Source organism: Drosophila arizonae, chromosome 5 (genome assembly GCF_054131065.1).
Source record: "Drosophila arizonae isolate 15081-1271.41 chromosome 5, UAZ_ARI_1.0, whole genome shotgun sequence".
NCBI classification, from domain to species: domain Eukaryota; kingdom Metazoa; phylum Arthropoda; class Insecta; order Diptera; family Drosophilidae; genus Drosophila; species Drosophila arizonae.
In genome coordinates, this window is record NC_142925.1 from 11,974,059 (window position 1) to 11,997,729 (window position 23,671).

At 37.8% G+C, this 23,671-nt stretch overlaps 5 protein-coding genes across 8 annotated transcripts; 1 reads left to right on the forward strand and 4 right to left on the reverse strand.

The window, feature by feature from the left end:
• Positions 1-1,975: 1,975 nt before the first annotated feature.
• Cpr49Af (Cuticular protein 49Af) lies at positions 1,976-2,662 on the reverse strand. Its single transcript, XM_018009981.2, has 2 exons — positions 2,458-2,662; positions 1,976-2,391 (listed from the first exon to the last, which is right to left on the reverse strand). The coding sequence occupies exons 1-2, from the start codon at positions 2,568-2,570 to the stop codon at positions 2,124-2,126; spliced, it is 381 nt and encodes a 126-aa protein (XP_017865470.1). The 5' UTR covers positions 2,571-2,662; the 3' UTR covers positions 1,976-2,123.
• A 725-nt stretch (positions 2,663-3,387) lies between these two features.
• Positions 3,388-7,568, reverse strand: Cpr49Ae (Cuticular protein 49Ae). The gene is made up of 3 exons (XM_018009980.2): positions 7,410-7,568; positions 5,348-5,478; positions 3,388-4,350 (listed from the first exon to the last, which is right to left on the reverse strand). Exons 1-3 carry the CDS (start codon positions 7,416-7,418, stop codon positions 4,080-4,082), a joined length of 411 nt encoding a protein of 136 aa, XP_017865469.1. The 5' UTR covers positions 7,419-7,568; the 3' UTR covers positions 3,388-4,079.
• A 1,224-nt stretch (positions 7,569-8,792) lies between these two features.
• Positions 8,793-13,133, reverse strand: Or49a (Odorant receptor 49a). Its single transcript, XM_089469977.1, has 4 exons — positions 12,334-13,133; positions 12,071-12,272; positions 11,858-12,013; positions 8,793-9,104 (listed from the first exon to the last, which is right to left on the reverse strand). The coding sequence occupies exons 1-4, from the start codon at positions 13,131-13,133 to the stop codon at positions 8,793-8,795; spliced, it is 1,470 nt and encodes a 489-aa protein (XP_089326103.1).
• Positions 13,134-15,490: 2,357 nt separating this feature from the next.
• Cpr49Ad (Cuticular protein 49Ad) lies at positions 15,491-16,306 on the forward strand. Its single transcript, XM_018009977.2, has 3 exons — positions 15,491-15,611; positions 15,703-16,117; positions 16,175-16,306. The coding sequence occupies exons 1-3, from the start codon at positions 15,516-15,518 to the stop codon at positions 16,243-16,245; spliced, it is 582 nt and encodes a 193-aa protein (XP_017865466.2). The 5' UTR covers positions 15,491-15,515; the 3' UTR covers positions 16,246-16,306.
• A 1,393-nt stretch (positions 16,307-17,699) lies between these two features.
• Positions 17,700-21,204, reverse strand: Cpr49Ac (Cuticular protein 49Ac). 4 transcript variants are annotated; one of them, XM_018009968.2, is made up of 7 exons: positions 21,043-21,204; positions 20,469-20,511; positions 19,956-19,982; positions 19,291-19,444; positions 19,208-19,223; positions 18,606-18,778; positions 17,700-18,535 (listed from the first exon to the last, which is right to left on the reverse strand). In XM_018009968.2, the coding sequence occupies exons 1-7, from the start codon at positions 21,079-21,081 to the stop codon at positions 18,100-18,102; spliced, it is 888 nt and encodes a 295-aa protein (XP_017865457.1). In that variant the 5' UTR covers positions 21,082-21,204; the 3' UTR covers positions 17,700-18,099. The 4 variants fall into 4 exon arrangements, with proteins under 4 accessions (XP_017865457.1, XP_017865453.1, XP_089326090.1 ...); XM_018009964.2 differs by having other exon boundaries at positions 20,379-20,511; XM_089469964.1 differs by lacking the exon at positions 19,956-19,982.
• Positions 21,205-23,671: the final 2,467 nt, after the last annotated feature.

Genomic DNA, 23,671 nt, shown 5'->3' on the forward strand with positions numbered 1-23,671 from the left:
CGCTGCTAACGATTACGATGGGCGCACTAGATAAGCAGCAGAGAGCGTCAAGTACTCGTGCTCGTACTTCACCATAAAAAACAAATTATGAGCGGGCGCTTCTTCGTCTCATTCCGAATGAATACCCTGCTGTCTAACGAAGAGGTATATAGTGTAACAGAAGAATTCTAATAGTCTAGTAAAATTTAGTTTTGAGCTAGTCAATTATAGATTTAACAAGTATTTTACAGGGTATTTGACTGCCCTGCTACATCTACTAACAGATATTATTTAAATATTAGTCATCTAACATTTCATTTAAAATTGAAGCATATTTTATATTTTATCTTGCTTACAGGGTATTTCTCAGTCGTTCACTATCAACTCAAGTACGTTGTTTTGTTTTGTTTTGGTGTGGCCATCGTTTGAGGTTTTTATATTGTCCATTTCGCGCGTCCGATGAGGCCGATGAGTAAACACCGCGCGCGCACCGCCAAAGAGATGAAGATGAAACGACGATGTCAGCGGGTGATACCCGAAGCTGTATGCTACGACAGCTGAGCTGTGACATGTCTCCGTTCGCTGTCTCCGCGATGATGTTGATGGCATTGCCAGTCCGAGTTGGCAGCTACGTGATTTGCCTGCGCCGAATATAATTCTTGCTCAACAGCTGTAAGTTCCGTTGAAACATTGAGGATATGGGGGAAGTGCCAGCGGCGCTGGGAAGCCGCTTGTCCGCAAAGGAATTAAGTTAGTATAACAACGACTCTGATCAAGGCAACAGAGTTTCTTCATGGCGATTCTGATCAAAGGAAACGGTGCTTCGCTACGTTCCTGCACATAACTATTGGATCAAATCAAATGCTCATTTAGGCAAATGGCAAAAGTTAGACTTGCTTGTCATGCCAGGCACGTTGCGATTATGGAAACAATTTGCCGCAGACATTAGAGCACTCATAAATACGCATACGGGCTAACGGTGATCGCAGGCAAGGCGGCTATAAAAAATGTAGAGTACGCGTATTGTAAATGATAAACTTGCCTATTACGTATACGCAGTGAATACCAATAATGGGTCAATGAACCTGAACTGTGACCAGAACGACAGAATTAAGGGTATTTAGTAACGCGAGAGGAAGAGACATAGAGAGAGAGAGAGAGAGAGAGAAAGAAAAGTATTGTGTGAGCGAGAGAAAGGTATTATAAATATCTCTCTGTCACTCTCTTTCTCTCATACAATCATTTAGAAAAGTAGTGAAACGAAAGGCATGAGAGAAAAGTATTTTAAGTACATCTCTTACTTTCTCATTCTTCCTCTTTCTTGCTCACTTTTCAGCACAGACCAGATTCGATGTATTCAACTTAACAGCTGCTTGCTAATACAACAAATTCATTCCGAATTAACACTTTCGTTTTCCGTTTTGGGATTATATAACATTCAGTCGAAATATAGAATTCTCGGTAGCAGACGAAATATTTACTGGGATATAAGAAATTGTCTAGACAAACATTTGCCCCACACCCTCGATTTAACTAATAGGCGTGGTCTTCGGCCCGCTTCCAGCATCGCGAATTTGCAAATTAGAACTTAATTACGAAGAGTTTAACAAGTCGAAGCTTTGCAGCTGTTGCCAACTGCAAAATTGCAATCGAGCAAAGCTGCTAAACGAGGCAAATTGAACACATTCATATATCGCAGAGTTCACGCCTAACAAACAGACGGATCAACGAAGCTTACAGATCCGAATCTCGTTGAACATTTTTGGGCGGGGCACCCCAGGCAGCGAGTCTGAAAGGCAGAGAATGCGCCAAAAAGTTACGCAACTGCCGCAAAAGTCAAGAATTTAATTATGCAAAACATGTTTACATATTTGAATACCATTTCGCACTGGCGAGAAAGTAATCAACGTGCGTGAAAAGAAAACTAAAATTCTTTCCCTATTTCTGTTGAAAACTATTTTGAGAATAATTTTGCTTAATCTTGATATGACTCAAAGGAAACTTTTAGTATTTTTTTTTTTAATTTGCTAGTTTTGTGTATATTTTGTAACTTTAACTTGACTCGTTCAGTTCTTTTGGTTCACAGTTGGTGTTGACTTCACATTTAAGATCACATATATATGCTGGGTGCGATAGTCCATGGGCTAAAGCTGTTTCTCGCTGGGCTGGTAGGGATGCTCGGCTAGGTATTTGAGGGTTTTCAGCACCGACTCGGGCGTGGGTGGTGGTGTGGGCAAATGATTGCCAACTGGCCGATAGCCGTTCTCGTCGGCTGTATAACTAATGGCGTATTCCTTGCCATCGTCGCCGGGGAACGAGAAATATCCCTTGACCGCTTCGCCGTACTGATCCTCTCCGATCTTTTTCAATTCGCCGTTCTGTATGGCTTTTGAGCCGTCGAGCAGCTCGTATCTTTTGAATGGAACACGTTAAATCTTATCGCACGCCAATATCGACACCTAAACGTTTCAGACTTACTGGTAGTAGAATTTGCCATTGTATTCCACATTCGACTTGTTCGTGATAAAATCAACTTGATCTTCGGCACACGTCACGGCCACCAACAGAGTGCAAATTAAGATTAGTTTCATTTTCTGTTTGTTTTGGCTTTGATTATCGGTATTCCAGAATTAATATCCACGCTGTGCAAATGTTTCGGGCCGACTGACATTTGCCTTGCTAAACAAACAGACTTTTATAGAGGGATTGCGATAGACAACACAGACAAAATTCATGAAATTCTCCTACTCTCAGCTATTTAACATATAATTAAAGCTGCCGCAATAAATAATATTGAACCCGTTTGGTTTCTTGCTGGCCTTTTTCAGAATGAGTGTGAAATTTGGTGCAGACGCGCGGCGCTAGCCAAACTAACGATGGGTCTGACCTCTAAGGACTAGTATACCCTGTAAAAGATAGAGAAACTATTTCTCTATTGTAAAATTTATGATAGTTCATGTTCATGCATGTATACAAAGCATCGCTTGTCCTGGGACCTTCTGAAAGAGTGTGTGCACTTCGGCTTTTTCAAGATTATATGCACATCTAGCTATATAGTAGCTATCATCGACGTCAGCATCAGATTCTGGTTCTTTTTGGAACTAACTTGACCACATTTTTAGCCAGAATTAATATCCAATTCTATATATATATAGTATATATATAAACAGCCTGGCCAAAAATATTCAATAAATTTGCATACAACAAATTTGTCCGAGTTACCTTGAAATCGAAAAAAATAAAAACAAATAGTTTTTAAATGCTATTTTTAAAAATATATTCTAAAGCAAGTGCTTTACTTAAAATGATTGAAAACCCCATAAAAGACAAGATTAATTAGGTGATATGTCAGAGGTATTAGGTTTCCGGCTTCAGAGTTTTATTCCCATAAAAGAAAAACCAGTTCAATTTTGTTGTTTTTTCAAAGAATCTTTAATTCTTTATTTGCAGCTAAGGCTAAAGATATTTAAGTTTCGTCTCATATATGTATGCTTACATCATTTGACATGTACAAAAAACCAACAATTCATATATATACATGCATATATATATGCACAAGTATCTTTATAAGTAAGTATATCTTCGTCATCCATATCGCTTATACTCGTATTAACATACATGCAAAAGATTATAGTTATATAGACTATTTACACAAGAATTGCTGTGCACAATAATTGGATCGTTCTTGATCGTTCACGTTATATTTTTTTTTTTTACATTTTTTCTTGATTTCATTAGTAAATCGATGATATCACATGAGTCCGAAAATGGCAAAGTTCCGGCGACTAAAAGATCTTAAGCACAGAATAAGTTTAAAGACGAAAAAGAATTGCAGAAATCGGATAAGGTAGGGAGAAAAAGGTTAAAAATCAAAACAAAAATATATAACATATTTGGGTGATTGAGTATATATGTGTGGCTGTGTGAGTATGTGTGTGTGTGTGCAGGTTGTGTTCTTCAGTCAGCTGCTCGATGTTGGTGTTCGCTTTAAGGTATTGATTGATGATATACGGGTTAGCAGCAAATTGCTTCATTGGGTGTAGAGTATCAGAGTAACGTTAGCCAGGTCAATTTTTCACTAAATAAACTCCATCTTCATCTTAACGACGACGCTGAGCTGGGGGCAGGCTGAGCAGATAGTCGAGCGCCTTCTGGATCGCTGGTGGGATTGGTGGAGGAGTGGGCAAATGTGCGCCCTGTGGCTGGAAACCATTCTCATCATCGGCCGCATAGTTGAGAGTGATCAACTCGCCCTCGGGGGAGGTGTACGACACGGAACCCTTGACAATGATCACATCCGTGGAGTCCGGCGATGTGGCCTTCTTTACGGTTCCAGTTTCCTCAGCCTTGATTCCATTTGCCGTCTCGTAGCTGAAATGTTTTAGAAGTTCGTTAGTTTTATTCTCGTTTGTATCGTTAATTTTTTAGCAATTGCAATATGAACCTAATTGACCTTGAAAGCTGTGAAAAATTTAAATACTCTAACCTGAAGTATTATAAATTGATAGCTAAACAAGTAATGCAAGCGAATCAAATTTTTAGGTCAACAACGTATTTCATCTGCCTACGAAACTGGTCTCTGACCAGACTGCCAATGATTAATCAGACCGGTAAAAGATCAACTGTTTTGTGTTTAACTCAATCAATAGAGAGCTAAGACTAATTTATTTCTTTATTGAAAGAGTATTAATTCTGCGTTCTTCTTTCAAATTTGTTTTGTCTTTTTTTATGACACTATTCATTTGTATCCGAGGCGCCAGTCTAGCTGTTTATTTATTTATGTAGTTATTAACATTTAACTTGTTAACCGATGCAAATGTTTCTGTTTATAAATTTATAAAAAATTTACATATTTTTATCTATTTATGATTGGATTAGTTTGAAGAACCAAAGACTGGAACGACTTAAATGATGCTTTAATTTAGGTATTAACAACATAAATATTATTATTTATCATAAATTAGTTACAGAAAAAAAGCTCAGAAAGGGGTTACTGGGGTACTTCGTATGGCTTCAATAAATATTATTAAATATAGAAGTTATAGAAATTTTAAATCAAAAAATTATTGACTTTCTATACCTTTATGATCTATGGTAGCTTTAATTAAAAATAAAAAAAATTACATATATAAGATTAATTATAATTATAGTTTGCTGAATTTTGCTCATCTAAGATTTATCCAAAAAAAACTGTTAAACTGAGCTTATAACAACTACAGCGCTGCTTCAGTTATATGTATATAAATAATGCCTAAAAGTAGGCAACACCTTTTACAATACATTGCTAGTTCCGTTGGCGAACTGCTAGTTCATAACTGGTTCAATTCTTTATTATTCATTGAGCTTGAGCTGTCTGTTCTTTACTTACGCATAATTGTAGGCACCATCCGGTTCGATATTGGATTCTTGGCTAATAATCGCAATTGGTTCACCGCCCTGGGGCTTTGGTGCGGCATTTACCAGGCAGAGCAGAGCAGCAGCGGACAGGCAAAGGGCAAACTGCAAATGGGTTAAGAACGAAACGGAAATTAATTCAATTCGAGTTAATTGTAAATGGGCAATTGTTTATAAATAACGAGCGCAATTACACTAGAGTCGACTTGAACAAAAATCGTGAGCTGTTGTTTTTTTTTCTCTCCCGTTTTTCGTCTGTTTTTTTTTTTGCTTTTTTTTTATTTTATGTAAATTTTTGTGTTATTTTGTTACTTGTGTTGAAACCTGGCTCATCGTTTCGCATAGTTGTTTGATTTATGACTCTTGTTTACATTGTTCTCATTTATAGTAATTTTTACAGCCAGATAGACCCGGTCGGAGTGTCGAGCGGATAGACATATGTCAATTTGCCACAGATTTCTTAAGGTCGACCAATAACTAGACGCCAATTAAATTTTGTACACATAAAATTTTCAGTTTACGTATGTGTTTAAAGTAATTATCGCACGAATGTATGGAAAATTGTGGGGCGTGGAGATTGGAGATGAGATTGAATGAGTCGTGCGTGAAAAAAAAAAACAAAAACAAATGGGTAGACTATTATAAATTTAAAGGCAATTCATCGTAAGGCTGTTAAGGTTAGAAATCTGCTGAAAGAAGTGCTGCTCGCTCATCCTCTCCCTCCTCTACCCTAGTTGGGTGCTTATATGTTATACGCTTGTGTTGCAACTAAGCCTAAAGGCGGTGAATCTGTCTGTCTGTCCTACTTAAAGTGCAGCCTGGGCTCTGTTCGCTTAGCCAATAGCCAATGGACGAGTAAGTTACGTGTTTTATGTTTCACTTTAGTTTGCGCTCTTGGCCAGATGGACAGCTGCCAACTGAGCGTAACATTCGTCGCCAGCAGTTTGTTAACCAAATGTCTTACAGCCTCAGCTACAGTCCCAGCCCATGCCCCAGCATCAGCATCAGCGTCAGCGTCAGCCTCAGTCTCAGCCTCGGCTTGTCCAGTCGCACAGTTGGTGTGGATGTTTAGCTGTTGTCTGACCTTTGCATTGCATGCCGGCTGCATGTTATTTGGCTTGGTTTGGCATCGTGCTCGAGCCTTTTAAGTGGTTGCCTCGTCTCCGGCATTCATTAATTGCTGTTGCCATTTCGGCCGGGCTTGCCAGCGACTTTTGCCCATTTACTAGCCAAATGGCTATAACAATTGGTAAATAAACCAACGCGGAAACAACACTTTAAACTGTGGCGCTGTGGCCTTCTGCCACAAGTTATTTTTATGTATTTCTTTGGGCTTTTAATTTGTATGCTGATTGATTTACGACTGTGTTGTAAATGCCAATTTTACGCACTTAAGGGCCTCCTTTATTTTTGCTTATTTCGAAATCCGAAATTTGTTGGGTCTGATTTCAGCTGATATTGGCAGAAGATTTGTCTGTTAGTGGCTAGCACTTTTGTACAATTGTATAAGTGCTCTATTGCATTATATTTTATTTGTTATTCGACGTATTACAAATTCCTCAGCTAACTAGTTTGTTGCCTAAGTCTTTTGATTTGCAAGTAACTCATTGTAAGCAAGAAATTGACTGTAATGAATAGATGAATAAGCGCGCATAATAATTATTATAGTTAGTCTGGCTGCTAGCATATAGGCTAAGCTTAATATAGTTTTGAAGCGCTAACAGTTGATATAACATATATACTATAACATATATATTATATCAACTGTATATATGTATATCCCGTGATTTTTTTTTTTTTAAATTAGAATCTGTGTAATTATCCGGCCTCCGATCGTTGCAAATATTTTCAACATTTCATTTCAAATTAGATTTTATTTGGATTTTTAAATTATTTTTCCACTTTTTTGCCCTGTAAAAAGATGTTTCATATTTGATACTTGAAGGACTCTATATGATGATTTATGATCATCAAACTGAAGTCACACTTTTTGATATTCATTTGAAATGCTCCTTTATATTCCTTCGCTCACTTACGTTCTTCATGTTGTGTTATGTGATTCGGTAATGTAATCCAAAGTTGGGCTTATCCTTTCAGCGATGGGCACACCACACTTCACACTTGTTGTTAATTGAACAAAAGATTTTTTAATGATGCCCAAGTGCCGGCAGCTGAGTCTATTTATACGAAAAGCCCAAAGACGTCGCCGATGACTGCGACGAAGCTGCAAATTCAGCTGGCAAAGCATCGCACATGCAAGATGCAAAAAAAAGCAAAAAAAAAAAAAAAAAAAATATATATATATATAAACTAAAGTAAAGATTCGTCGTAGTTGTTGGTGCTGCCAGCGCTAGCGTCGCAGTCGAAGCTGGCGTTGTTTGAAAAGAGCAGCCGCAGCAGCTGCATTCGGCAACGACAACGACGACAACATTTGCGCTGGAAAATCGCAAGCGCAGCACAGGTGAGTGAAAACCGTTGGAGCCGCCGGCGAACCCCTCTGGGCATACGCCTCTGGCCTGTCCGACTCAGCTGTTCTGTGCAATTGAGAACGAAATGCAAAACATTTTTTATGCAATTGCGTATAAATGATTTTGCATTGATTTCCCCTAGTCAGAGCAGCTACAGTTACATCAGCAGCACGCCCTTTGGTCAGCGTCATAATAAGCACATAGCAAATAGCCGCAACAGAGATATATGAGATATCAACAGGTATGTGAGCTCGTTTGTCAACGGCAGGTGCATCAAACAGTGGCGGAAACTATAAAGCAGCTCACTAATCGACGACATCGCCCTCGCGGCATTGTTAGTTTGCCTAGAGCAGACTGCAGAGCTTAAATTTAGGTTGTTCTTTTTTTTTCTTGGTTAAGTTTGGGCAAGCGAAAAAGCGAAAAAATTGCATTTCAATACGTGGCTAATAATCGGCGAATACAATCAAAGTCAGGCAGCGTCGACAGCGCATGTGCACAGTGGGATTAATAATAGTTTTTAGCGCATAAAATGAGATTGAGAATGGGCAAAACATAAATTATAATTAATATATAATAATTCAATTATGACAAAAGTTTCACAAAATTAGATAAAGCCTACATGAATTGCACAGATCAAATGCTCCCCAGATTTCAACTTTCGAATTGGCATAACTAGTTTAATTTTAGGCAAAACTAATTTAGTTTCCGGATCTGAATCACCTTAGGTTCAAAACAGGTTTGCAGTCTTCCATAAACACCTAACTCTTGGGCTCAGTTGAAAAAGAATTTAAAATATTACAGCTGCCATATAATATAAATGGTTTATTAAAGAACAAAGAGAACTTTTTATTTTATAAATTAACTTAATGGAATTCAATTAGCATGCTTTGTTTTGTAAGTTTTGTTAGCTTCATGCGAACTATTTCCTTCACATTAATTTTCGATCTTAGATCACGGTGCGCCCAAACTCGAGCTCAGGGCATGTCGTTGGTCTGTCTTGGTACACGTCTGTATGCATTGTGCTGGGGTCAAAATGCCAAAAATTGCTAAACGCGAAGAGCCGACAACGAACGCCGCCGACGCCGCCGCCGACGTCGCTGCTGCTGCTGTTGCTGCCAAAGTGTAGGCGCGTCTAATGAATAGCTTGGGTCGACTTGGCGCTGGGGCAGGCAGATGGGGACACAAGCGCAGACGGCGACAGAATTTCGTGACAAGATTGTCCCAAAGATTGTTGCCATATTGTATTCCAAGTAGTGTTTGTTGCTATTGCTGTGCTCAGACTGTGGCAATCAGCAAAACAATTGCCAGTTAGTGGAAGCTTTGAAAAAGTTGCTGCCTTCTAGTTTTTGGGGCCTGGTCTATTGTTATTGCCCGTTGAGTAGTGTTAGGCAGCGCTTTATAATTATGAAGACATTCAACTGCATTAATTTTAATATTTATTATGGTCTTTTTTAATGGGTTTATTTTGAATTACGCAATAGCAACATCTTCCCATTTAGCGTAAAAAGATTCTCAGCTAGCAAGTTCGTTGCCTAAGTCTTTTGATTAAAAAAAAAAAAAAAAAACAACAACTTGTTTAATACTTTAAAGTGTATATTTTTTGGCAAATATAAACCTTGAATTATTACGCATGGATTCTCTAATTAGCTATTCAAGCAGCAATTGCTGCAAAATGTCAGTTGGCCGGCTGGCCATAAAGCCTAGAACATATGCCTCATCTCCAGCTGCAACCGCAGCTCCATCTTCATCCACTGACTTTGACACGCGCTGTGCAGCGCTTTATGGCTACGTCTGGTTGGCCTTGTAGGTCGTGTCGTCTTTTTTTATGGCGTCAAACGCAATTTGTTATAGCTCTTAAAGCCACTGCTCGCACCCCCCGGTGGCTTCGAAAAATTATTACAACTATTGATAATCCATTGCGTAAGAGTCCCAAAGTGGCGTGGCTCGACTTCGTCTAGACCTAAACGGCCGAACATGGCCGGCATAGTTTTCGGCGCCCATCTCTGCCCGCTTAGCAGCAGCCGCCGCCGCCGCAGCAGCAGCAGCAGCCATGCTAATGCTAATGTCAATGCAGGCATAAATAAATAATTGCAAATAGCAGATGCCGTGTCAGCAGTCGAACCAGTTGCTGTGCTTAAATGTCAGTGGTTTTGGTCATGTCGAGAATCTCTGGCTACTGCTAGCCGAGCTGAGTTGAGTTAGGTTCTGCTCTGATCTGGTACAACTAAGCAGAGCAGTCGAACTACATATAATGAACACTGGGAATAATTCATGGTCAAGGAGTTAGGCCAAGCTCCATGTGCTGGTCAGCTCGAATTACAGCTCTGTGCCTCAATGAAAGATATTGAACTTGTAGGTGATATCGCTCTAGAACAGATTGGCTCTAAATTATGCTAAACTATGCACAGATTGCACTTTGGGCTGGCATTAAGCAAAGCCCGCCTCGTATTCTTCGTATTGATGTTAATCCGTCTGTGCATCTTTGGCTGGCACGCTGAAGGCGAAGGTGAGTCTTCGTTATGCAAATCAACTCATAAATGTTATATGTCAGTGGAACTCACAGCGTGTCGAGTGGGCGTCGAGTGTGTGGGAGGAATACTTAATGGCAATTAGTGTTAATTATACAGAATATCAAATATATCAACAGCAGAGCTGGCTCGCATTTCGATTTGTAGGCAATACAATTTTATTATGTCTATTGAATTGAAATTAGAATTTGTTATTCAAATATAGAAACTCGATGCTCAATATCAATTAAATAAAAAATAGGTGTTAGGTCTTATGCTTGAAATTGGGACAGTTTTAAGGGTTTTCATTTTAATAATATATAAAATATTACTTATTCAATATTTAAATTACTTGTGGCTCCTTTAGTTCCTCTTATTGATTAAATATTCAATATTGGAGTCAATGGGAATCTCTATTATAATTACCCGTGAGTAAGTTGGGTCTATAGTATTCGAGTTTTATTTAGCTACTGTGCTGTGCTGTGCTGTGCTATGGTGTTGCAATCTCAGCTATTGTTGCACACAATTTGACTTGGTTGAAATTCTGTCAAGCCGCACGCGAAATGTGAAGGCCAAAAGCGCAATGGCTAGTGCCACCCGCACCCCTCCTCTGAATTCTCATCAAGTCGTTTGTGGCTTAGAACTCAGACATATATGGGGATTTTATGACTTACAGAACAATTCGTAATATGCCCAATCAAATTATATTCAAATTTAAAGAGGAAAAATAAAAATATTTACATATTAAGAGAATATATTATCATTAAATTTTTTAATATTAAAATGGATTTGTCATTCATTCTTTAAGATGGAAAATTAATATTTAATTTATTTACAATTCTGCTTAATAAGGTTGAAGAATTATTGAAGATGTGAACAAAAACTGAATACAAATTTAATTAGACTTAAATAAAAAATCACAATATACATAATAATTCAATATAATAATGCTTTAGCATTTTCCTTACACAAGCGAATCATTGTTGATGCTGTGGAACGAGTTGTGTAAATGTCAGTGGCTTGGGTCACAGCAAGAATCTTCAGCTACTGCAGAATAGAACTAAGCACAGCTTCAAGAACGAGTCCCAGTCGAGGCTGTCATGGTCAAGGGACGGTTTCTAGTGCGGATATAAGTGTAACAACTGCATATCAAGATGACCCTGAGATGGTAATTAATGCTAATCCGTCTTCTTCTTCTCGAGGTGTTGCGCCAGGGGCGAATGCAATTTTTTTAATCTTAAATAATGTGATTTTAATGCAAATTGATTGAAATGTCAGGGCAGCTGTTTAAAGACCGATCAAACAACATTTGGTCTGTAATAGTCTAAGAGTCGAATATTTTATATATTTTGCATATGTCTTATAAAGTATAGAGCCTAAATGGAACTTCTGGTTTCAACAAGAAGAACTCTGCGTATAAGCGTAAAAAATCGATATGTTATGTTCATCATCTAGGGAATTGAGGTAACTTTTAGTATTATACAAGATGTTATGCTGTCAACAACTTACACTCGTGAATGTTTCCATTGATATAATAATGACACCTTTTGCTGAGAGCTCTGCTGGCCTCTGCGCTCGTTGCATGATGAGGAGCAGGTGCTTCTGGTAGGTTGACGAGCCGTTATACCAATTCTGGGTGTAGGCAGCCACGGCAACGTGTTCACTCTGTATAAGGAGAAACAATCATAATAAATAACATAGAACATAAGTGAGTGGACCTACCACATCAATTAGTAGCTGGCCATAGTAGCAAACCATATAGAACTGAGCGGAAATGCTGATGAAGAACAAAAAGAAACCAATTCCCTCCCGAGTTATGCCCTGTAACAATGTGTAGAAGGCAATGCAGCAGAGTGTGATGGCCGTGCTAAATATATTATAGGCCAACAACATGCCGAATATATCATTGAGTTCCTTATGTAGTCTAACATTAAGTAAATATTTTATATATATATTCTGGTATATCATTTATCTGAAAAACTCACAAGAATAACAGCTGGTGCTTGCGTACAATGCTGGCCAAAAATTCGCAATCCTTTGGCCCGTTTTGTCTGCTCGGACTGTAACTCTGCAATCGTCTGCCCAAGTGGTCAAAGTGCAAGCTCAGCTGGCCCGAGATGCACATCATCCAAATGTCGGTGCCCAGGCTGACATTCATAATAAAGAGCGAAAACACAATATCCACGCCCTGGCTGAACACATACCAAAGGGGAGTCATTGTCTTGATGCGCTCAACGGGATATGTACTTATATAGGCGAATTTGATCTCGCCGTGCGAGGTTGAGCGCTCATAGAGATACATTCCGACAGACTGTAAAATGGGGCTGGCCATAACGAAGAAGAACACAAAGTAGTAGTAATAGACGCCATAGCGGGCACTGCGTGGCCAGTAAAACTCATCGAGTCGGTAGGCTCGACGCTCCGCATCTTCGCTGGGATAGATCGAGCGCATCTTTTCATTCAGCTTGCGCAGTCGTCGACGATGGTACATGAATATAATCAACTTGACATCGGCGTTGAGCACAAAGAAGTAGACTATTCCGAATCGCATGATGATGGTAGGATTCCCAGCCAGAGTATCCCATTCGATGGTGCGCAAGATCAAGTAGTAAAACATATACAATTGGCTGGCAAAGCCAAGGAACCAATAGATACGCAGCAGGAAATCCTGCCATGTGGGCTTCGATGTGGCCAGAAAGTCGTAGCCAATGGACTTAAATATCAGATTCGGTACGTAAGTAAAATCATCGTAATTTCGCTGGACTTCTGATTCAACGTTTCTCATTTCAGGACTTTTACTATGTGACTAATCAGAGCTGGCTTCACTTGGCTCCTTTTATACTAGGCCCACTGTCAGGTGTTTAATTATCCGTCGTGTTATTCAAATAAATATTTAATGTTTTGTTTAATATTTTATAGTTATGGAATACTCAATTGGCAATTATCAATTCCAAATATAATTATGAACTAATTACTAAATTATTTTACTCAATTATATTTGTCGCTAAATTGGTAAATGGTAGCACATTATCAGGCTATATATCCAAAATGTAGACAAGTTGATTGTAATTTAAATTTTCTAAGTAAAAATCGATGTTCATTCAGTTATCTGAATCAAGTTTAAAATTGCATAAATTTTTTCGATTCGGATCATGCATATACATATATATTAAGATAAAGCGAATCTGTTTCATTCAAAGAGACGACTAATTCAAATTTATAGAATGCATAATTATTCAATGAATATTCAGAGATGCTTCTAAAAATCATAAATAAATCCCAGCCAATTAATTAAAAAAATATTTCAACGACTCATTTATGTAAATGGGCTAATAAAACTCTTTGTTTGTTTTGGCCAAAGCATTGGCTAATCCGTTTAACACATTCCGCCTTGCCCACGAATCGAGTTTCGAATAACTACCATAAAATTACCAAAATCTTGACAAATGGTGATCACATAGATTTAGATACGCAACGATACGCGCGGCATATGTGAAATAAAATCTCTTCCTATCTGATTTAAGATTGATTTTCGAATTTATAGTCTTTGATATGCAAAGCTGGTATTGGACCTAGAAGGAGTATTATTTTGCTTATATTTGTCTCCGCTTTGACGAGTTTCTGCTTCTGGGTCGCGCGATGCATCATCATCTCAGTATCTCAGCATCTGAGAGCTTAGAGCTGTTGCAATTGCTGTGCCACCTATTGTTGCAGCCTCATGCAAAATGTGAAGGCCACTGCAGTGGCAACACGAGCTGCGCTCCCCTCCACTTGCCCCTTCACTCTGCCGCTATTCATTCATTCAGTAACCAACTCATTCATTGAGTGCTATGTTCATGGCAATTTAAAGGCATTCATTAGTAATTTATCAATGTAATTTGCTTTAATCTCGCTTATGATATCAGCTACAGTAGTTAATTTGGTATTCAGTTCAAATTGAAACATCTTCATTTGGGAATGCTTAAATGTTTAAAATTAGGTGTTTTATCTGATTATTGTAGACACATTTCATTTCGAATATCGTTAAGTATTGTGCATTTGTCTCTTCTCTTTCTCAAGTCTCTTGTTCATTTAATGATAATTAATGGGAGGAAGTTTGTTTGCTTTCTTATAAAGTCTACAATTTTGAAAATGCTTCATCAAAGAAGAATCTTGGTTTGAGAAAGAGACTTGCGGGAAGAAAGGTATAGCCAGCCAAGAGGGAGAAAACAGCTAGAGAATAATAACTTATTAAAATAAATTGTCGATATATGAGATACAAAGTTATTTAGCAAAAATCTAATTCTCGATAAGTGGGAAACAAATTTGTATATACATATATAATCTTAATGTTACGGAACTTCTAAGTCAGATTCAGGTTGTCTTTGTACTAAAAAGTTGACAAGGTATCGAGTCAAATGCGGATTCATCCATTCAAATATTTTGTATTGGCTAAATATGAGCCATATTTTATAGCCTTTATCATTGTAATCATATTTGTATAAATATTATATTTTATTAAATATTTGACTGAAAATTCGCAATGCTAATTTACATTTTAATTAAGCAGCTTCTCAAATTTCGAATTATGAAATTTGCAATTTAATCAGAATGCTGCCTAATCAGTAGACTGTTAATATTTATATGCTAAAATTCGGATTCATTTTTACCTTTATTTCCTTTACCCTGAGCCCCTGAATAACTTAGTCCCCCCCTTTGGCCATGCGATTTCTTTAGCTGCCTGCCGAAAGATTTGAATTTCTCGCGTGGCTCTGGCATCTGGTTTAACCAACCGATTTCCTGCGCAACCGCCGATATGAAGCCAAACTGATCTTAATTTTTATATATTTACTTAACCCAAGCTGTAAGAGCTGTTTTTTCAGATACCCTGCAAAGCAGATATATAATACATTTATGTAAAATATCTATTAAATAACTTAGTTTCTAGGCAGTCTTAACTAATTAGTTTCTACCTCAAATGCAGGGTATGCGCTGATATAGCTTCTCAATTTAAATAACAATAAAATTCTAAGCGGAAATTAACAAGCCAAAAAATAAAGCCAATATTCACTTCAGCTGAGATTGGATTTTTATTTGGCAATGCTCAGCGCTGAGCGTTGACCGAATATAAAGATTTTATGGTCTGAAATTTGATGCTATTGGCAAACGGGGGCACACATTGTTATAAATGTTGCTGTCGAGCTCTTCTCCGTTACAGTTTGATTTTATAGATCAACGTCGAAGTAGCAGACCTTTAGTCGCATCCAACATGTCTTTGAAATTGGTAAATCAAGCTTCGACTCATCGAGTATCCAAAGTGTATAACTGGAAAGGGATTTAATAGTGTATATATATGCATATCCATTCTCATACAGACCTGCTGCCTTTTTGTGTTGGCCCTCGTCTTGGTGGCCTGCAATGCACAGCGTCAGTACAATCCGTTCCTGGACAATCCCCGGTACAGGGAGCTGTACTACAGGAACCGCGACCTGTACAACCAGCGACTCTACTACGACCAGTTCTTCAAGAAATACAATCCGTATATTGCCAGTGCTCTAGCACGCACCGTCGAGGAGTCGAATGAGCCCAACACTGGCGCTGGCTCCTATGCCTACAGCTACGAGACGGAGAATGGCATTCACGGAGAGGAGCGTGCCGCGCCCGTCTACATTGGCAACGACCAGCAGGAGGAGCAAGTGGAAGGCGCCTACTCCTATATATCGCCAGAAGGTCTTCGTGTCGGTGTCAAATATGTGGCTGATGGCAACGGTTTCCGACCGGTTATTACCTGTGAGCACTTCCCTTTCAGTGCTAATGCTTCAAATTATAAATTGGTTTGCTTTTCAGATGATGGTCCAAATGCCGCCCTTTATGCTAACCAGCAGACGCCAGCTAACGTCGTCTACACAAGGCAGTAAAATATAAAACTATTATATAGTAAATTTAATAAACAAAAAACGTTTTCAACAACACAAAAAAGCGATTTATCATTGACTAAAAAGAAGAGAAAAGTTATATACATGTTCTATATTAAAATTCTTATATCTTCTCTTTTAACAAAAATCAATATGAGATATATAGACAATTAAAAAAAAAAAAAAAAAAAAAAATAAAAATAAAATAAAATAAACTGCATCCAGTTTTATGTCCCTAGTTCCTATACTCAAATTATATTCCTTTATATATCTCAATTAATTTTATGTGTATCACGTTTTTCTTGTCCAAAGTCTGTTTAAGCTTGCTCACAAGAAAATATAATATAATTTAGCTCATGTTTTAACTAAGCACGATATATCCACTATGCAGATAACTAAACCAATATATTATATTACATAATCTATAAATTAACGCTAGTCATGTTGCTTAACTTTCAAACATATTCAGCTTGTATAAAAAACTATGCATAAATCTTATCAGGCAAAATGGCGACTGCCAGACGATTTTTTATTGGTCCGTTTTGAAATGAGGCAAGTGAATAAAATTTACTAATATACTCTAGCATAGAGTATGTTGACTATGTCAAAACCTGTAGAACATAATTAATTTCAAATTTCAAACTAGCTATGTTCTTAAACTTGTACAATGATTATTTAATTAATTTAAAGTATCTATTCGGTGTGGTATAGAAATAAGACATCATCTTATACAAAAGAAATAACTCCAAGAGCAGCAATCAATTTGAAATTTGGCATACAAATTAAGCTAGAGTATCTGGTGGCTGTTTCTTTAAAATTTTATTGCTTTTGATTCGATTTACAAAAAGCTTTTGGATCGAACAACAAAGCTCAACAATTGCATTTAAGAGCCAAGCATAAAAGTGTGCTTCAAATATGCGAAAGGCGAAATAAGAATTTATTATTGAGCAATTTTTAAAATACTATACTACTACTAATTTATACAAAGTGTAAATGTTTGTAATACTGAAAGGCAAAGCAAAATTTGCTGGCCAATGACACTAATAAATTCAACTAAATATTATTAATATGCGCATTATTTTTCGATTACAAAAATATCAAGTTTTCACCTCGACTTATAAATACGCTGCTTGCATATTCATTATATGTATACTATATTAAAAATAAAATAAAAATATTTAAATTTTATTTTGGAGTATAAATAATTGTTTCATGTCAAATTAAAAAATATACATTTTTATTATATTAATTTTTTATAATTAAATTCCTCAATTTCATTGCGAACTCAAAAGATGCTTAAAAAAAAGAGTATTAAATATTTTTTGGGCTCAATAAACTCATTAACTAGCCCGCATTTAATTATCAATTATACCTTTGACGTTTGTTTCTAAAATCTAGGTCATATATAATGAATATATTTTCACGAAACTATTCATCAAAATAAGAAAAGGAAAGTATTTCGGTAACAAATAATGATTTTTTGTTTATTAAAAATATATACAAATAATTGTTTTTTAAATTCATAACACAATTGAAATATATATATATTTCTATATATATACACTATATATCGATAAATAAATACATTATTAACATATGTGGGCCTGGCTGCACGAGTACCAAATCCTGTTCTGAGTACAGTTCTATTTTTTTTATGGATTTTTTTTTCAGTTTTTCGATGGCTTGTTATAGTTTTGCCTGCTGCTGGCGGCAAATGCATGGGAATGGGCGGGACATTTGTATGGTTTGGGGGGCTTCTGGGGCGGGGGGATTTCAGAAAGTGTTGCAAGTCTGCAACACAATCCCTATGGCTTAAGATGAGAGCACAGCAATGTGAAAGGGCTTGCCGAGGCGGAGTTAGTTCTTTTTGCGCAGCTCTTCGAGCTCACGCGCCTCCTCCTCCTCGGCCAGCTCGACCTCGTGCTCCAGCATGCGGATCTGATCGCTCAGCTCCTTGGGCATTTTCTCCAGGTGCATGGATTTGATTTGAGCCTTGATGTCCTTGGTCATGTGGTTGATGCGGAAGCCGCGATGATCGAACAGAGGCTTATCGCCGTTAGCCTTGTGCTGCTCCTCCACGTACTTGAGAGCACGCGCAATAGCCTCGGGGATTGGTGGCGGTGTTGGAATGTGGTCACCCTCGGGCATGAAGCCCCGATCATTTGATGCGTAGTTAACACGGTACAGTTTGCCATCATCGCCGGTGTATTCGTATACGCCCTTGGCGTGGGTGCCGCCGCCATGATGCAGCCTCGCCTGCTCCTCGCCATAGATGCCGTTCTCGGTCAGGAAACTGGAAGACGAAGAGCATGGGCCGGGTTAAATGCTGACGACTGGTGCAAGGGGCAGCTGCCGTAACTTACGCATGATCGTATTTGTCCTTCTTGCGGATCTCTTCCTGATGCAGAATCTTGTGGCCGCCCTCGTCGTCGTAGTTGAAGAGAATGGGGCGTTGCGTGGTCGTGGTTGTTGTCGTTGTTGTTGTGGTGCGTGGCGTGGTTGTGGTTGGCTTCTTCGTCGTGGTTGTTGTTGTCGACTGTGTTGTTGTACGGTACGTGTGTTAGAGTAACGAGCGCATCAGGAGTTTCATGCGTATGCGTGTGTATGTGTGTGTTGTGTGGTTTGTGTGTATGCGTAGGGAGTTCATGCAGTTGGTGGAGTTCATGCAGCGCATTGGGAGTTGCAGGAAACGGGAGTCGGTTGTAGGTTAATGGCTTCTTGGTGTGTTATGCTGTTGTTGGTTTGAGTTATGAAAGCGTTGGGGTACGGATTGTGTGGGATCGCGGGGGTATCTCGTTTGTAAAACTGATCGAAAATACTGTTGTTTTTTTTGTGTGTTTTTTGTTTTTGCTTTGTTTCTCTTTTGTTTGTGTTGGGCATAGCTTTAATATTCGATTTGTGGTTCATGGTCGGGAAAGCCGTATTCCAAGCGAATTTCGGGTATTTTAAACTCAGCTTTACTTACTGTGTACAGATTGTGGCTACAGAAGATATAGAGGTGTATATAGCATTAGAAGTGCAATTTTCTTGTTTGAAGTTTGGACTTACTTGTAAGGTCTGGCATCGTGCACATAGGGGCGATTGAGACCCGAATATGGTCCATAGCCGCCATCGTATGGATAGGGTATATGGTGATAAATGCCAAGTTCACGGTTATCACTCACATGGCGATAAGGCTGCACATCGTGATGATAACGGCCAGCTAAGGATGAAAACCGAATTCAAATACTCTTAGAAATGAGTGTTAAATTATGGGTTGTATGTGTGAGTGTGTGTATGTGCTTTTGTGTGTGCTTGAACTCGTTTTTCGTATGGGAGTTCATTGAATTCTATTTATAGTATATAATCTACAAATATTTATATACAATATAGGTTAAACCATAACATAAATGTCCGAATAATTGAAAATATTTATGTGTTTGTTTTGTTTTGATTTGTTTTTTTTTTTACAATTGATAAAGCAAGAAAGCAATTTAGCAACGACATTTTAAGATCGTTGATAACATGCATACAAGGAAGTGCTAAGCTTTGCCTCTTCCACGCTTGCTTATAATTATGATAAATTGAAGAAGAATTATGATAAAATCCTATATTATTTATAGTTTTTGTGTCTTTGTTTTTTTTCTTTTTTTAAATAAATGTTTCTGTGATGAGTGTGTAATTTGTCAAGAAAACAAATTGTTTTCTCAAATAAAAAACATTGTTATGTTTACCTAAAGAATCTGGATTACCACCTCGGCCTATAAGAAATTAAATGTTAATTGATATACATATACACATACAAGTTTATGCTAGAAGTATATAATACAATGAATTAGTGTGCGATGCAATAAAGCCAGCTCGATCGGTAAGACCAAAGATTATAGATTTTGAGTGCTCTGTGTTTACCGAAACCAGACGAATTTATGGCTTGAGCTTGAACTTTGTTATTATCACGACTCGAATAATTCAATTGGGTTATCAGTGAGGACAATACTTAAGATAAGTGTGTGTTATTGTTGTGTTAGTTATTGTTTTTGTTGTTGTTGTTGGGTTCGTTGTTATTATTAGGTCAGGTGGCTTCAACATGCATTGCGGTGGCTGGATCATCATGCAACAGTTTGTGGTATCAAATTAGCAAATGCCTTCAAAAATACCTTCGTCTGCGGGACTCGGATGATACCGTCCATCATCATACGCACGATATTTGCCGTCGTTAGATCTTTCGGTCGAAACCGTATACTTGCCATTGTTATCAACGGGGTTGCTGCTACCAACTGCAACAAGGCCCTGTAAAGAAAACGAAAATCAATTTTATATATATATATATATATATTTTTACGAGCTGTGGAATTTGGCATATCAAATGAACGCGGCAACTCCCAGGCCTTATTCACAGTTCAATTAGCCGGCCGGAAGTGTAAAAGGTAAGAGAACAACAACGAATTGACACAATAAATGCCAAAAAGCACGAGCAGAGCTTCACAAAACGTTATGTGATGTTTGTTGTTTATGAAGTGTTTTATGACAGCTCCAAATGCCATTAATAAGGCCGTGGAAGATTCGACTTTGACTCGGCTGCAAATCAAAGCAACGCCTGCATAGCCCTGAGTTTGAGCTTTAACTGACTTGGCACGAATATTTATAACCAGCTCTCTTTCTTTCACTGTATACTCTATATATAGGTATACTAATTGAGTTAGGCGCCCCAGTGGCGTATGCATTATATCATTTCGAACTCGTATTCATTTTATTTAGCACTGATCACAATTTTTTGTTTTTTTGACTGATTGAATTGATCCTCTTCCTCACATTACTCACCACAATCACACAAACGCTTAGCACAGATTTCGCGAACATTTTGCAATTGAAATTGAAATTGAGTTGTATTCTCGATGGTATTTTGATCCTCGACGATTATACTCGGTTAGTCCTGTGTGTGCTTGACGCTACTGCTGCTGCAACAGGAATGTTTGTGTTTCGCTGAGCTACACCGGATTTATATAGAAATGTGCCAAGTGCGTTGCGAGCGCATCTCGCCATCTGATTCTCACAGCCGCGCCTAAATTCTCGCTTGTCTGGGAGAGGTAGTTAGCCTCATTTACTCCTCGATTTGAGAGCGAACGCCGACGCAGACGCAGACGCAGCAGCAGCTGAAGCAGCTGAGATACAGATACGAATACAGATAAAGATTCGCTGCTTTGCTCAGGCAGTTCATCTCAGTTCAGTTCAATAACAGCGATGTCTTGAGATGCTCTCCCTTTGATTTAGACACATGACGGGTTATTCTTGCTATTGCTGTTGCTGTTGTTGATATTAATTTGTATATTGTATTTATTGTTTTTGTGAAATTGTATTTTTTGTTTGCGGTTATTTTTGGCAATCGCTGAAATTAAGTATGTGCTTTATTAAACTGCTACTCGATTTGCTAATAACTGTAATTACGAATTAATTCAATTAAATAATTCGTCTAATTTACTACCCCAAATGCGAATGCACCTTTGGCATTCATCAGTTATTCATAAACCGTTTACGGCTTGAACTTTAATTTAACAGCTCATGTAAGAACTAATCAAGGATTCCAAGCCACGAAATGACGCATTTTATTTTTCATTTAAATGCGAGCTAAATTTCCCCCTGGGCAAATCGTCATTCGATTTCTTTCGAATATTTTGTGAGTAGCACCAGAGGCGAATCATTATCAAAATTAATTTAATTGCTGATAAACAAAGGTCAGATTCACAAAAAAAAAACAAGAAAACCAATAAGAAATTGAAATATAATATTATATACATAGCTATGTATATATTGTATATATTTTGTATGAATGTTATTTAGTCTGTAAAACTTTGCCATTATTTTGTATTTTGTGCGTCTTATTAAATGCATTAACACATTGTTGAAAACAATGAATGCTCATTCATTCGCTGTGAATTATATTACAATATATATTGCCATATCTTGTTAACAGCTAACAAATTTATGATTTGAATAATAAATTTTTTGATAAATAATCTAATGAAATATCTATATCTCATGTTGTATATATATCAAAGTAAATTGATAAATATGTATTTATTAAACAGGTATTTGCAGTCAGAAATCTCATTTCTTATATGTACATGTATGTGTATGTATATAAATAATATATTTCATATTTAGTGTTCGATTCCTGTCCAAATGCCTTGCCTGAGTTAATTGTATATCTCGAAATTATCAATATAACTTATATAATATTACAACTTTTATTGTTATCAGTTCAATTATGCTTCACATTATCATTATTAATATCATTAACATTTATCATTACCATTATTATTACTACTATTCTCCTTTATTATAGTAGTATTAGTAAATACTCCTTTTTCATGAATATTATAATATTATTATCTTCTCTATTATCCATTATCATAATAATAGCATATTAAATTTACATATGTATGTACATATATGTATCTATATACTTTATTATCTTTAATTCCTGTATTGCAGCCACAGCATTTATTATTTAGTATAATGATTATTGAATGCATATTTAGACTAACTTCCCCATAGTTATAGGATATTTTACAGTACATCACTGTTAAACACTCTTGATTAAATGTAGCGGGACTTGGGCATATTGTTTATCACATCGTTGTAGTTGGTGCAGTCCCAAAGATTCGGAGTTGGGCTGATGACAACATCGTCTTGGCAGATCGTATCCAAGCCAACTACCTGAGGCACTCGGAAGCGCCATAAAAGTGCCGTAATGAAATCATAAATTAACCAAAAACAACGGAAATACTACAACAACAACAGCAGCAACAACAACAACAACATTCAGATACTGCGCGCGACTGCCGCAATGCGAAATGCATTAATTTCGTCCAAGTCAGCGCTGAGGTTGGGACTGGGACTGAGGCTTAAGGGGTTTGGGGCATGGGGCTTGGTAACGCAGCATATGGATATGAGAATATATATAACCGGAATTGAAATACGAAATCAGCAACAGACGTTGAAGAGAAATGTTGACAAAATTGATTTTAATTGCATACGCAAACGTTGACATCGACCGGCCGACGGGGTGACGGGATGATGCGACGACGATGGTGTGGTATGTGTCCTTAGCTTAGCTTAACGGTGTTTTGATAGGCTCGCAACTGGCCAGCTAGCCCCAAACGGGCTAGCTGCAGCTGCCGTTGCCAAGCATATCTTTTATTATGCGGATTAATTGCGACAATAAACATAAACAGTGATTAAGCAGCCGCAGCGACTATCCTGAAAAGGTGGGCGACGCGATGCGACGCGACGCGAGTGAGGGTGAGGCTGAGGCTGGAACAAGGCAGAGAGACGTCAGAGGCGTCACTGCACTGCAAAGGTCGTACGATGAACCCGCCCGCTCAGCCAAATCGATCTGATCGGATCCGATGAGATACGGCCCGAGCCGTTCCGTTCCGTTCCGTACCCG

Excerpts from the sequence above, each read along its gene's own strand:
- Or49a (XM_089469977.1), bottom strand. The coding sequence starts at position 13,133 with ATGAGAAACGTTGAATCAGAAGTCCAGCGAAATTACGATGATTTTACT. Across the intron at positions 12,273-12,333 it reads AAGCACCAGCTGTTATTCTT|ACTACATAAGGAACTCAATG; the intron begins GTGAGTTTTTCA and ends ACTTAATGTTAG. Across the intron at positions 12,014-12,070 it reads GCCAGCTACTAATTGATGTG|AGTGAACACGTTGCCGTGGC; the intron begins GTAGGTCCACTC and ends CTCCTTATACAG.
- Cpr49Ac (XM_018009964.2), bottom strand. The coding sequence starts at position 21,081 with ATGTTCGCGAAATCTGTGCTAAGCGTTTGTGTGATTGTG. Across the intron at positions 20,512-21,042 it reads TAAGCGTTTGTGTGATTGTG|GGCCTTGTTGCAGTTGGTAG; the intron begins GTGAGTAATGTG and ends TTTTCTTTACAG. Across the intron at positions 18,536-18,605 it reads AAGGACAAATACGATCATGC|TTTCCTGACCGAGAACGGCA; the intron begins GTAAGTTACGGC and ends TTCGTCTTCCAG.
- Cpr49Af (XM_018009981.2), bottom strand. The coding sequence starts at position 2,570 with ATGAAACTAATCTTAATTTGCACTCTGTTGGTGGCCGTGACGTGTGCC. Across the intron at positions 2,392-2,457 it reads AATGGCAAATTCTACTACCA|ATACGAGCTGCTCGACGGCT; the intron begins GTAAGTCTGAAA and ends TCCATTCAAAAG.
- Cpr49Ad (XM_018009977.2), top strand. The coding sequence starts at position 15,516 with ATGTTGCTGTCGAGCTCTTCTCCGTTACAGTTTGATTTTATAGATCAA. Across the intron at positions 15,612-15,702 it reads CCAACATGTCTTTGAAATTG|ACCTGCTGCCTTTTTGTGTT; the intron begins GTAAATCAAGCT and ends ATTCTCATACAG. Across the intron at positions 16,118-16,174 it reads TTTCCGACCGGTTATTACCT|ATGATGGTCCAAATGCCGCC; the intron begins GTGAGCACTTCC and ends TTTGCTTTTCAG.
- Cpr49Ae (XM_018009980.2), bottom strand. Across the intron at positions 4,351-5,347 it reads GATGGTGCCTACAATTATGC|CTACGAGACGGCAAATGGAA; the intron begins GTAAGTAAAGAA and ends AAAACATTTCAG.